This window comes from Telopea speciosissima, chromosome 4 (assembly GCF_018873765.1).
Source record: "Telopea speciosissima isolate NSW1024214 ecotype Mountain lineage chromosome 4, Tspe_v1, whole genome shotgun sequence".
Classification (NCBI taxonomy): Eukaryota; Viridiplantae; Streptophyta; class Magnoliopsida; order Proteales; family Proteaceae; genus Telopea; species Telopea speciosissima.
This window is the reverse complement of record NC_057919.1, coordinates 66158396-66172738: the sequence shown is the minus strand read 5'-3', so window position 1 is coordinate 66172738 and position 14343 is coordinate 66158396. Positions and strand designations below refer to the sequence as shown.

The following is a 14343-nucleotide window of genomic DNA, read 5'->3' as shown; positions in this document are numbered from 1 at the left end:
TTCAACCTTCAAAGAAGAGCCTCCCCCACTAAATCCAATTCCGATTGGGTTTCGTGATTCTGTCTAATTTAGAATCTAACAGAACTAAACTGAATCAACTGTTGAACCTTGGATGATCAAGACACTTAACAGCATGTATGTACATCCATTCATTCATATTCCCATTTAAAACAAAAATTTGGCAGTAGTTGATACAATGGAGTTCAGTTCAAGCCCATCCTAACATAACAAAAATCAATTTTAATGTCACAGTAGACCTATCCACTCAGACGAACTTGGGACTAGAAAACCACTTCTTTCCAACCCCCCCCCCCCCCAACCCACCACCACCACCACCACCACCACCACCAACAAAAAACAAAAAACAGAGACTGAGATTCCATTCAACAAATATCTCAATCAACTTCATAAAGGGATAGATTAGCCTTCACAGCATCACTCTATGCAGCGAAAATAACAATTGAATGGAACAACATACTTTTGGCATAGAAAAGTCAAAATCGCCTCCCCTAAATTTGTAGGTATCTAGGTGAAGGAGAGCTTTCAGGACTCTTTGATGGCAGCAGCAGCAGCTTGCTTACTTCTTCGCTGATGAACATCCCAATTATACACTCGAGCAATTGTGACCTGATCAATTGCATTAAATTAGCCAGGAAACCTCACCAATGTCTGCATCCAAGAGGCAAAAGAACAAGAACACACTTAATGTTAAGCATACCTGGGTTATTGTCACTTGATCCCTCAGGAATTGTAGATCACCAACAAGGACTTCTAAACTAGCTCTAGCATTTTCTAGATTCTTTTGTAGAAGAGAAACAGCCTACACAAGTAAGGAATTAGATTTGCTTCCTTACTGCTCAAAAGGTAAGCAAAATAAAATTTCAAGCTATGCATAGCAACCTCTTCACATGAATACTCCAACATGACATTTGCTCCGAGCCATAAACAAATAGAATCAGTATCCTCTATACGAGCACAAGAATATATGCCTTCTGATACTTCAAAATCAGTGATCAGTGCCTGCATTAGAGGATACAGAGTTCATGAAAAACTTACAATGTGATAAAACATGAAGTAATGATGGGTTTAGCCAGTCTAAAGCACTATCTTGACCTCAAAACCATAATAACATCAAAGACACCTGTTAACAGATACAAAATACCAAAATTGATCTTCTACAATCAACTAAACATCTGCAACACTAAATCCATGCCCTACACCAAATATAAAATCAAGCAAGAGCACACCATACTAGGATTAGATTCTTCAATGTTGTAAACTGAACAAGACACACACACACACATAGGTACCCATTGTCGAAAAAACTTCTCTACAATGAACACCACCTATGAAAAGAATTTCCTTGCACTAACAGTGTAGCATGAATCAAGGAAAAGATGGAAATAATAATAATTTATCCTATGAACCGCCTTATTCTAATGATCTATTCAGATTGCCCTATGATGGTTCTTGGCTTTGGCCACAAGTTGTTGTACTTTACACTTGTATGCTAGATATTCTTTTGCCAGTAAAATTTATTGTTGTTATCTATACACCCAACCAGTAGGCGAGCCTTGGTGCAACAGTTAAGTTGTGCTATTGAAACCTATTGGTTGCAGGTTCAAAACTTGGAAACAGCCTCTCCTGTGTAGCAGGGGGTAAGGCTGCGTACATTTTGCCCCTCCCCAGTAGCGGGAGCTTCGTGCACTTGGTTGCTCTTTTATCTATACTCCCAACCTATTTTTTATGAGAAAGGTCCAGTACATGGAATTTTTTTTTTAGATACCAGAGCAAAGATTTTCGTCTTAGTTGATATTGCTTTGTCATGTGATGTTTTCGTTTCCCTTTTTTTCTTCCTTAATGGGAGTTCCCATGGAATTTGTACACCTGTAAACATAACAAAAGACCATTAGTTAATTTGATACTATGACCTGAAAAATATTGGATTTCACGGTTCCCTTGTGGAATGGAAGGATCACCCCACGTCTTCAGTGCCTTAGTAATAAGCATTCACAAGCACAACTGCATTCTGTAGATGTAAAAAGCTCATCATAATGCAACCTTTTTTCAAAATATCCCTATGCTATAGATGATCAGGCTTAGACTACATAAATTTCCTCTACTATCATAGACAGCTTCTCATGCTTCTGTCCTAGATCACTAACATACTTAGAAGAAGGAAATATGCCACACTTTGAACCAATACTACCTAAGTTAATGGGAAATAGAAAATTTGGCGACTACATTATCTTTAGATTCAATGAAAATCTCTCTTTGAAAACAACACCATTCACCAAGTATTGGGAAGCAAAATTTGCATTACACTTTCTTTAATGAGATAAAAAAGTTGAATTTTTCCCATTGGACAAAAGAACAAGATGGTGCTTATTGTTGGATTTTCGATATGGTGCATCAGAGAGCAATGAATAGGGTCCATAAGATCGAAAAATTTTGTTTTCATACATTATTGAGGGAGTGGGAGAGCCTTGGCGCAACGGTTAAGTTCCGCTATTGCAACCTTTTGGTTGCGGGTTCAAAACTTGGAAACAGCCTCTCCTGCAAAGCACGGGGTAAGGTTGTGTACATTTGCCCCTCCCAAGACCCTGCAATAGCAGGACCCTTGCGCACTGGGACACTCTTAATACATTATTGAGGGACTAAACGGTGATCAATTGAATTTGTTGAAGTATATCCACAGAATTTACATAGTAATGTTTCCATTTCTGGATTTTGAAGGGTTTCCATGTTCAACACTCCCTTGTTTGCGTGTACACTGTAAATTCATGTTTGTTTCAACAAAGTTTAGGTGGATAAGAACATTGAGAAATACCTCAAGTGCTTTTAAACCAACTTAAGGCCTCAAATGGGCTTTCTCGGTGAAATTCTTTTCTATGAGTCTGTAGGTGTGAACAGAGAAGTTCATTATGAAGTTCCTGGAAGAGGATTTTGCATAGGTTCACATCTTGGTCAATGCTTTAAACTGTAATCACTTTAAAGCGACACATCCAGCACCAAGGAAGAAAAGAGTGTTGCTCATCTAAAAGAGACGCATCTAGCCTACAAAAGGGTTTTTTAACACCAAATCAAGGAGTTGAGCAAGTTTTGTAGGAGTTTCTGAACCATGAAAACTTTTACATGATTTTTATATAATACCAATTATAAAACTAATCTAAAGACACTTTCCCACCTGCTGGCATAGAAAAGAGATCCCTACTTTCTAAATAAAATTCCTATCAAAAGAAATCCAATATCAATATGGCCCAACTTCATAAACTCAAAGAACCGAAACAACCCTACCCCCCAACAAAATAGAGAACTTATATACATAATGTTAAATGTTGCCAAATCAAGGAGTTGGGCAATTTTTGAGGTTCGAGAACCAAGGCACAAATTACAAAACTGTAACCTATAGAACATGAATCTTGATTAAACACATGTAACCCCTGTCAGATTATCAGTTTACATGGATTTGCCTGCACCTTGGCGGTTTCTGTCAAAATAAATTTGATAATATAGTTATAACTAAAGAATATTTAAAATATTTAAATGCCTATATACAGGACAGCCCTTACTTCTTACCAATATTGAATTTCCTGATCACATAACAGATGCTATAACAAGTTAATAACGAACAGAAATGCTATTTATATACCAGAATGTGAAACTGAGAGTAGTTTCTTCAATTAAAATGATGGTATACTCAATTTATATATTAACATGCAGATCTCAAATACCATACATAAGTAGAATATCCTAGATCCTGTTTCTCCATATACATAGCTTTAAAATCCCAAGATACGCATATTAATACCCATCAGGAATATATAACTTATCAACAATTTCCAGAGAATAAATAGAATTATAAATAACGAACCTCACCGGTACCCTCCTTAGCTTGTAATGTGACAACTATGTCTAAGCACTTCTCAATGTCAGGTATCTTTGCCTGGTGTTCACCAAAGGATGAAAAAGAAAAGAGAAACGACTAAGTCTTACAAAATTGTAAAAGTAAGCCTTTCTCCCAAGAGCAAAAGTTGAAAGAGACCCAAATAGTGACAATGCTTAAAAAATAAAAGGAGTTTTGATAAGCAACATCAAGATGAGAAAGAACCAGAAGATCCCTCTGCTGAGCAAGAAGCTTCATCTCAACCAATTTGTACTGCTGAAGCCTGTAAATAATATTAAAAGAACAGAGAAAAAAATAAGTAGAGACCTATATCCTGTAGTCCTTTTAACACACTTTTGGGGGGTGGAGTAAATGCGTTAAAGAGTCTCAAAATATTCTCGTAAGTTTTAGCTTTCTTTAGGGTGACCCCAGTGATCTCCATGGGACGTAGTTCCTTTTTCATTACGTTGCATCTTATGGAAGATGTAGAAAAGGGAAGTAGTAGAAGATACTAGTCATCCTTTGCCAACTGAATTTTTCTGGCCAAACTTAATCCCAGAGAGTGACTCATCAACAAAAGGGAAATTGTGGGTTAGGAGAGTGGGAGGTAAGCTGACTACATCAATAAGATCATCAAAGAGCAAAGTTATAAAATGATTTAATCTTAAACGTGACGAGCTCAGTTATAAGATCTAAAAACTCAACAGTAGCATGGTGATTCAGTGGTCAGAAACTCCACAGAGCGAGCTCAGCAAATGTGAATGTGTGGACTGAAAATTCAGGGCTGTCCCTGACCAAGAAATGGGATGGAGCATAGGGATCAGAACGTGGGTGGTGTTCTGAACCAGAGAGTATGTGTCATATGTGTAGGTTATAGGACTTGAAGGATTATCACAAAGGTTAGGCTACAGTTTCTGTCGGGAAAGATATACATGTAAACTTCAACTTCCCAGAAATTCACTATGTAGCATTGCAATACTTGAGTCAAATGACATAATAGGGAAGAAGTTACTTCAGGGCTGCTGGGCTTCTAAGGCAAATATGAGGGTTGTCCTAATAAATCTATTATGTAATCATTTGTCTTGCAATTACTCGGATGCCAATCGAATAGAGGTTTCACAGGCTCACCTGTTTGGAAATTCAATATCATTCAATAATAGGGAAAGAAAACTAAAAAGGTTAAAAGCAGCCAGAGAGAAACCTATCAGAAAGTAGAATTTCCAGGGATTAAAAACAGGTAGAAGTATAAGAAAACCAAATGAAGTAGAAGTTCCACCAAAGCACCAAGTCCTCAGAAACCAACACAGAAGAAGGCCCATCATCAAAACGCCACAAAACCCCCCAATGCAAACTTCAAAACCAGATTGACTATGAATACGATCTGAATTCATCGATTACGATGAACCCATATAATGGCATAAACACAAAAGGTAGATAAAGTTATGACCTCTCTTGAAGAAATACGAGGGTGGAGTTTACATCCAAGCCTAATTGTGTGAGATACGTCTGAACATCTTCTACGAATGAAGCTCCGGGAATACCCCTTCGTTCCAAAACCGCAGATGAAGAAGACGACGAAGCCATTGAGAGAGAGTAAGGGAGAGATTATTGTATCCCTCCACACTAATTCACTACAACTCTGGAAAGGGCGGAGAGTACAAACAGTCTGCGAGAAGAAGAAAGGCCTGGGAGGACAGAGGGGTTCTTTTGTCTTTGTACGCTATAGGATGTAGTGTGGGCTTTGGAATTGGGCTGGGTTTTGGACACTAAGGCTGTGTTTGGTATGTAATTTTGGAATGCATTCTAGGTTGATAATGCATGTCATATAATGCATTCTATCATACTAAATGAGGTCGGCTACATGGATCATATCCTTTCAAAACAAAGTAGGAAAAACTGAGATCCTCTTTCTATTTTAAAAATAGAAAGAAAGAAAAGAAATGGAAAAATTCTTGGAGTTTACTTCTGTTGTTGGTTTAGTTCCTCACCCTTTCTTAAGTTCCCTTTACTCAGCCTTGGTTCAGCCTGAGGTCGGACTAGAATATCTCAGCCCCAGCCCACCCTCGTCGGGCTCAGCCTAGTTCAGCCCAACTTTGATTGACCCTAATTGGGCTTGGCTGCGCCAGTTGGCTCTGATTGACCCTTAGTAGCCTTTATGAATGATGTGATTATGTATAATTATGAGAAAGAGATCGTTGTCTGGGTCTCTACAGCCTACACAGGTGCATTGGCCAATGGGAGTGTGCACGCAAGCATCGCCCTGCGAGAGATTTCCTTCTTTCCATGGGGGTAGTGCAGTACTTTCCTGTGTTCCTATGTCTAGGCGTAGTAGCCAAGCGGGCCACGCGACCAGGTAGCGTTCTTTTCCCATTATATTATTATATGTTTAGGGGCAGGATTCTCTGGTCTGATAGAGCATTTAGGTCTAGGGACACATAAGGGCTAGAAATCACATTCTGAGGGGTAGTTCAGACATTTCCTCTAATAGGGGGATTTTTATTCAATTTGTGGCCTTAACCCAGGCCTAACCCATCCTACCAGGGCCGAAAAATCTCAAGCTTGGCCCAGCTCGCAAGCTAAAAAGCCCAACTCAGGCCATATTACAATTGGGGCAGGCATGGTGGGCTTGAGTCTACTGGGCCAAACTTTTACCCGTACTTAAAACCCATCAGGTTCTTTCTAATGAGATTTGCTCATCTCCATGATTCTGTATTAAGCATTCAAGCCCACGTCTTATAATTTGGGCCAAGCTTTGGTCCATATTAGTGGACTAAGCTCAAGCTGGGCTAAAGTTTGTCCAACCCAGCTCTACTTCCTATCCTAGTCGGCCTGTCATTATTTCCTCCACGTGACAATTACTTACCAAGCTAGCAACGTGGGGAACATTTTTCCATAAAAGTCTATTAACTGTCAGAACTGTCTCCTTATGATTATCTTCACATAGAAAATACTCTCTTAGTTCAACAAATTAGATAGTTCCTGGTCTCATACATAAATACATTTATAACACTAATTAAAGCATGATTACATTGTTTCTCATTCTCCTTTCTTTCTTCTTTCTAATGGATAACTTAGATTAATGGGTATAAAAGGAAATTGATTTTTCTTTGTTAAGAGATGTAAGAATTAAAATAAGAAGAAAAAGGAGGATGTACAAATTAACGTCTAGGTAAACCGAGACGAATACAAAGAATAAAGGCGTTTGGCTCCTCTATAGTACGACACAGTGTGTAGCGCACATCCAACAGCCCTATATGCTCACACAGCCCAATACCCTGCTTGTGTGTTGGGCTACGTGCCCAAGCACACGTGCCATCGGATGGTGCGCTACACACTGTATCACGTTACAGATGACCCAAATCTAGAATAAAGACTAAAAAAAGAAATCTCACCTTTGGCAATGCCATCAGCAAGAAACCCAAATCACCTAAAAAGAAAAATGAAACCTTAACCTACTCAAAACATCTTTTTGTAATTCATCTTGAATATGGGAAGGAAATTGATGAACACAAAAAACTTGATTGTTTTACTCCCAAATTTTCGATTCGATCACGGAGGGTATAAAGAATGAAACCATTTGTGTTATATATTAGAACAAATTATCTACTAGAAAATCTTGGTTTACAATATAAATAATTAATGAGTACATAACATTACAGCACTGGGATAAAACTGAACTAATACAAAAGAAATATCTCAGAGAAATTAAATGAGAATGATAGATATATTGGTAATATATATCAATCTTTACAACAAATGAATTAAGATCCTTTACTCATCATCAGAACCTGACAACTCCTTCACCATAACCTGCATAACCATAACTTTCATTTGCAGAGATTGTATGTAATCAGCTGCTTGTCTGAAAAGCCCATCCAAACCCATTAATGGAGTAGTTCTACTATTAGGGATGAGCTTCTTCAAGGTTCTAACCTTCCTCTCCACTTCATTCATGGGGATCCTTCTAGAAGATTCTGGAACAACCCTTCTCCTCTTCATCATGAACCTCCTGTTTGTCATCCTTCTTCTTCTTCTTCTTCTTATGGCCTTAACTTTTAAGGATTTGCACCAGAGAGGAGGACCACCTGAAGACAAAGAAGAATTCTGTGGGAACATACCCTTTAAATCAAGAGAAGCAAGGAGACAGGATTGAGAGACCTTAGAGCTAACAGAAAACTGCTCTGTTCCTTCTTCTTCTTCTTCTTCTTCTTCTTCTTCTTCTTCTTAAATATGTGAAAGGAAAATGGGGTTATGGTGAGGTTAAGGATAATATGCACATGCACTAACATGATTCCTTCCATTAAACCCAACCTATCTAGCTCCTAACTAATTAAGGCTAAATCTTAAAGCCCTTCTTTCAAGTTTCCTATCCTTATCCCACCCATCAAAAACACTCTGGATTATTCCTTCTCCTTCCCTTTCCAGATTCAATGTATATTCTATGTGAATTTCTTAATTTTCTCATTCCAGCTCAATCAACCTGTCAATGGGTTTAATAGAAATTAGGGTTTCTTTTCTTTTTAATTTAAAGGTTCTTGTGTTTCCATATTAGGGGACCTTGAAATAGAACTTATATGTCAATGTCTGTTGTAACAAATGGAAGAAGAATTTTAGACATTTGTGTTTTTGGATTATAAGGAAGCTTGAGATCAGAGTTTCTAACATTTCTGATATTCTAAAATAATTAAGCACTCCAAGAAGATTCACACTGAGGGACAGACATGTATGCATCTTCTTCTTCTTCTTCTTCTTTTGTTGACACACTGACAGATAATTCGTTCTTCGATTTGCACAGAAATTCCTTCAATATTTAATAATCACATTTATCTGTTAAAACTGGGATTAAGATACAAAGCAACAATTAATAATGTTTATTCTTAATAATGTATAGTTTAATTGTTCTCATATTATTAATTACATGACATGGGGTGCTAGAAGATGTTTGATCACGGTTTATTGTCAAAAGTCAGCTCGAACCGGTTGGACCGATAGATCGAAACCGAATTCTTATACGGCAGGTTTTGGATTCGGGTTTTTAGAAACCAGTACAAAACCAAAATCGATCAACTCGAACGAAACCAAAAACCCTTTTTTTTTTTGGCTATCGAGGGTATCCAAGCCTTTGGCATGTGACTATTCCCCTGGGTCCATGCGAGCCCCACAGTCACAGGACCGGATCATTCAAGGATTTAAATGGAAAACCAATTAAATCCAAGGTGAGTGGCCCTAAACAGGAAAAAGGCCAGAGTCAAACACAGGTCACCTGTTGATTTAGACCAACGATTATATAAAAATATGAAAAATCAAAACCGAACCATTAAGCTATACATGCAATAGAATATCGATCAAAACCAACCAAGTGTAGGGGGTTTGAGGATATAACTGTTTAAAATTTTGGAATCGGATTGATCGAATCAGCCGATTTAGATCGGAATCAACCTTGACCGATCCCGATTCCAAATGTTCTGGAGTAGCCAGTTCTAGGGTTAATTTTTTAGACCAAATAGTGTGGTTTTCAAATCTTAAGGGTCGATTCTAGGGTTTTTGGGGCTGATTCTTATCCAGCCCCACCTGATTGGACTCAATTTCAAGTTTAAAATCCTTAGTTTGAGGCTCTGCTATAGCTGGCCGGCATGTGTAAAGTGCGAGCCACATTTGCAGGTAGAACATGTTCCGATGGACATGGGGCGGTTTACATAATTAAGCTGGAATGACCTAAAAGCATGAGACACTTGTTCGAATGGTCATAAGGGAACATGAATCAGTAACTGGATTGGTCCACTCACATGTTGATGCACAAAATAATTTAATTATGGGAAAAAAACTATTGGATTACGTGCTAAAATTCTATTAGTAGCTTACTTAAGTTTAATTAATTATATATTACAATTAAATTCCACTCCACACATTGATGCACATATAATTTGATGGTGGAAAGCTATTGGCCAGGTTACGTGCTAAGTTTTCATTAGTATGTATTTTATTATTTGTTCCTTATTACGGTGGCACTTAATTAATTAAGGACAACCTCTAGGCACAGATCAATTAATTAAACCTAAGAGGTTGAACAACCAAGGTCTTCTTTATCTCCTGTGGCTGCTGCTGGGCTCCTCCCCTCCATTTCATACTTTCTTGGTGGTTTCCTTTCAATTCAATTATTTTTTCCGTGCCTTAGTGTGCCATGTGCATGGTACATGCATGAAAACATGGTACATCCTCTATGGTCGGAAAGAGAACTCAGGTTTAGACTTGGGTTGAGTTAAGAGGACTCAGGGTTGGGTTAGGGTTTTAAAAACCCTAGTCCAACCCGATCCCTACCGAAGATGAAGAGAATCTAGACATTGAGGTATCATTATTACCTCTATTTTCTATTGTACGAAGTACAAAATGCCTTAAACACTATTTTGGGAATTCCATATTGTTGTCCCTGAAATCTGAATTGTCATATTAGGGGAGGCCTACGCACCACAAACTAAGAATTGAGCAAAAAAGAGGGTCAGAGTGGACTTCGAGGGGGACTCTCTGATACTCAAGTCATAACTCCGAGCATCAATAGTATGAATTGTGAATTGAAAGAGCACATGCGTAAGAGAAATTGAGTGTGATTAATTGTTTTGTATCTTGTACCTACATTCCTATTTATAGGATGGGCGGTGGAGAGATCCAATTCCTAGTAGGAGGCAAAATAGAAAAGTTTCCTAGCGGAGAGAGATTTTCTTAGTGAGTGTCCCTTTCCTCCTTTTGTGATAGTCATGCTATGAGAGGGTTTGAGTCCTAATGGATCACGGTAGTTTCAACCATAATCTTCATTTTTGATTTGATCTTCTTCTACACATCGATCATCTATTAATGAACTGTTCTTATGCAAATGACATCCAACCCAATGGATTAAGAGATTCACTCTTCATTATGGGTGAAGGAAAACTTGCTGGTTGAAAGATTTGAAAGTTGAAAAGTAGAATTGAGAACTGTAATATGTCTTAATAATTTGTATACTTCCCAACCAGCACTGTTGAAGTGCAATGCAATTCATGAGATGCTGATGCAAGTCAAAACAGAAGAATGGAGTAGGAAAGGAAGATGGGTAAAAAGCAGCAGCATGTGTTGTGGTTAGGTAATGTTGTTTGTTGTTCCTTGATAGGATATATATTAGCAAAAGCCATCTCCAAATGGATCGATGAAGGTGACACCGAGAGGCGACAAAGAACCAAAGGCTGTGTGGTCCTGCCACTCACTCAGTAGAGGTCACCTCTTCTTTCCTTCTCAAACGCACGCACACGTAGTGTGGGTCTCTCTCTCTCTCTCTCTCTCTCTCTCTCTATTCCATTAGAGATCAATCAACTGAAACAGGAAAGTCCAAAGATGCTGTTGTACTCTAATAGGGTATCTCACTCTCTCTTGAAAAGTCAGAAAGATATATATATATTATGTTAATGAAGCAACAACGACGTGACGAACACTTCTTTTTCCCACGCCACTTTATTGCTAGGAATGACCGACGAACACATGGCTCTCCTAAAACCTAATAAGGTTATAAGGGTACCCCTCCCCCCCTATTCAAATCAAAGAAAAGCTTTTCTCTCACTAAACGACGACCTGGCCTTCATATCAATTGCTTTGTCACTCTATTGTGCCCTATGGGCGACAATTTTTCCTGTTACTCCTAACCCACCCCCCAAATAGGGGCTATTTAAGACCCGGTCGACAGCGACACCCACTACTCCACCACCCGTCGTCTCTCTCTCTCTCTCTGGATCTCGACTTGAGTGGGTGTACCTGAACAGGACACCCACTGCAGCTCTCTTTCTCTCTCATATTTGTAATAGGGTTTTGCTAATTATTGACCGGACCCCTTCCCCCCTTCCCCCTCTCTCTCTCTCTCTCTCTCTCTCTCTCTCTCTGGTAACACCTGAGTGGGTCAGGGACACCTATGGCGGCTCTGTTTCTCTGTTAATTGTAATAGGATTTTTGTAAGGTGACGAAAATTCTTGACCCACACCTTTTACAATTCACATGCTCTCTCTCAGCACATTTAATTTCAAATCCTGAGTTGTTTTCAATCAAATTCAAACATTGTCCTTTATATGGAACCAGATCCTCTCCTTAGGGGGCATCCAACGGCTGACAGTGCATTAAGATGGTTGTTGGATGCACCAACCATCAGATGCACACAATGAGAGGATCCAAATTCCTTAAACATTGAGAATGAGATCACATGAATTTTTTTGACTGACGATGATGATGATGACAATGTGACCATGTAATAGGACTCTTGAATCATAATTTGGCTTTCCTTCAATCGTGACGGAAATTGAGAGATCCAGTCTAATCAAAAGAGAGGTGTTTGGATCATTTCACAGGCAAAGATTCCCTCCCTTGTCCACAGTATAGAGAAACTCAATCATAATTAATTAGTTTGGAATTTCATGTCAACCCATTTAAAAATCAACATTTGATGTGGAATTTGGAAAGATGGGATTGTCAGCGTTTAAAAAAACTAGGATCAGATTGATTAGGGTGATTTGGAGCCATTTATGACCAATTCATATCATGGTTTGAGGAATTAGTATTGAATTTGATCGACTTGTATCGGTATTGGTGGAGACAGATACTGATTACTGACTGATCCCGTATCGATACATCGATATAAGTATAAGTAAAAATGTAAAAAAAATCAAGTTTTTTGAAGATAATATGATCGATCCAGACCAATACCGATACTGGTACTGATACGCATACCGATTATTCAAAACCCTGATCCAAATTGAATCAGTCAGACCGATCTCAGATCCATCGAATGGAGAGGAATGTATGTAGCTTAAATGTGGCGGGTAATTGCTCAAAAAGAAATAAGAAAATAACTACCACTACATTTGGCTGGAAATCTGCAGGATATCTGCAACTACTTTATAGTTTTCAATGGGGAAATAAGGGAGGAAAGAAGGAAAGAGAGAGAGATCCATAGAATTTGGACATTCCTATTCCTATTCCTCTTCATCTCATCATAACTAAACGTAAAACAACAGCAATAACAACCATCCCATCTCCCGAAAATGAAACTGTCAATCGTTTTCTCTTCACCTAAAGCTTTTCTTCTTCTTCTTCTGATTGAGTTGGTCCATCTTCTCCACTTTTACTCATAACACCTTACTTACCCAACCAAGCAACCACAATCCCTCCCTCAGCCGCCAATTCCTGTGTTTTGGTCCCTCTTCATCAAAGTCTTTGGAAGTTGTTGAATAACCCCCCAAAGATAGGATGCACCAAAACATTTCATGTGGGAAAATCTTGTTGTAAGCAATGTTGGGTTGAAAAAAAAATCACCAAATTTCTGAGTTGGGGGGCTGATTGCCTTGTTATTTGTATACGGGAAGAAGAACCCTAAAAGACAATGTGGCCTATGCGTCTAGTCATAGAGTAGAATGAAACGACTGCCTCATCCCTATGAAAGGCGAAAATCTTGGTCCTATTGATGTTTCCATGAACACTCACATTAGTCCCGGTGTTGGCGCAAGTGCCACACTGCCTTTCAAGGGACACTCTCCCTTAAAATATATAGATTATCCCCTCCCTCCCTCCGGATTCAGATCCTCTACTATCGAAGTGCCCGTCATGACTCTATTGCCAAGACACAACAAAGCGGTAAATGATCGCCTTACCCCCACATGGGCAAGGCGCTCAGGCAAGGGTACGACGATCATTCCCCGCCTTGCTGTGTTTTGGCAGTAGGGTTTTGCTAGGCACCTTGGCACTAGAGGATCCAAATTGCCCTCCTCCCCTCTCACAAAAAAAAAATTCACATTTTCTTATAATGTATTTTGAATTAAATCTCCATATAACTATGCATAGTGATATAAGTTATCATCATCTTGACAAAAAAAAAGAAAAAAGATATAAGTTATCACCATTATACGTAGCACAAATAAAGAGACAAAACCCTTTTACAAGTATAATGGGCGTACTCACCTTCCTCTCTCTCAATGGGAATCTTGGGACAAAATCAATTGCACGATTTTTATCTCAATGTGACACTCGTCTTTTATTTTTTATGAAAAAAAATTAAATTAACTAAAAGAAAAGAAAAATATCTACACTCTTCTTGTTCGTAGATATTCAATGAAGAAAATTTGGAGATTTCTTTAGAAGTTAAAAATTCATCCCAAATGCTCCCGTTTGCCTATACGGTCGGCGTGCAGGTTCATAGACAGTAAATAAGATGGTTATTTCACTCCTACCTGTGTGAAATTGCACGCCAGGTGGCAACAGAGGATCCCGATCCCTGCTGCCATTCCCTGTCCAAATTAGTTAAAAGTAATTTGTTTTCTATTAATTGCTTATCTAATGTTCTATTTTCTATGGTGTACAAGGAATGTGTGTCTACTTCAACACTCCACCCCCTCTTGTCTAATTTGCAACTTTAGGCATGTGATTTGGGATTTTTTTATTTCATGTTTTCT

At 38.6% G+C, this 14343-nt stretch overlaps 1 protein-coding gene across 1 annotated transcript; it reads right to left on the bottom strand.

The window, feature by feature from the left end:
- Window positions 1-385: 385 nt before the first annotated feature.
- Window positions 386-5470, bottom strand: LOC122657358 (probable prefoldin subunit 3). Its single transcript, XM_043852035.1, has 6 exons — window positions 5334-5470; window positions 4112-4169; window positions 3875-3946; window positions 901-1020; window positions 719-820; window positions 386-627 (listed from the first exon to the last, which is right to left on the bottom strand). The coding sequence occupies exons 1-6, from the start codon at window positions 5468-5470 to the stop codon at window positions 544-546; spliced, it is 573 nt and encodes a 190-aa protein (XP_043707970.1). The 3' UTR covers window positions 386-543.
- Between the last annotated feature and the right edge of the window lie 8873 nt (window positions 5471-14343).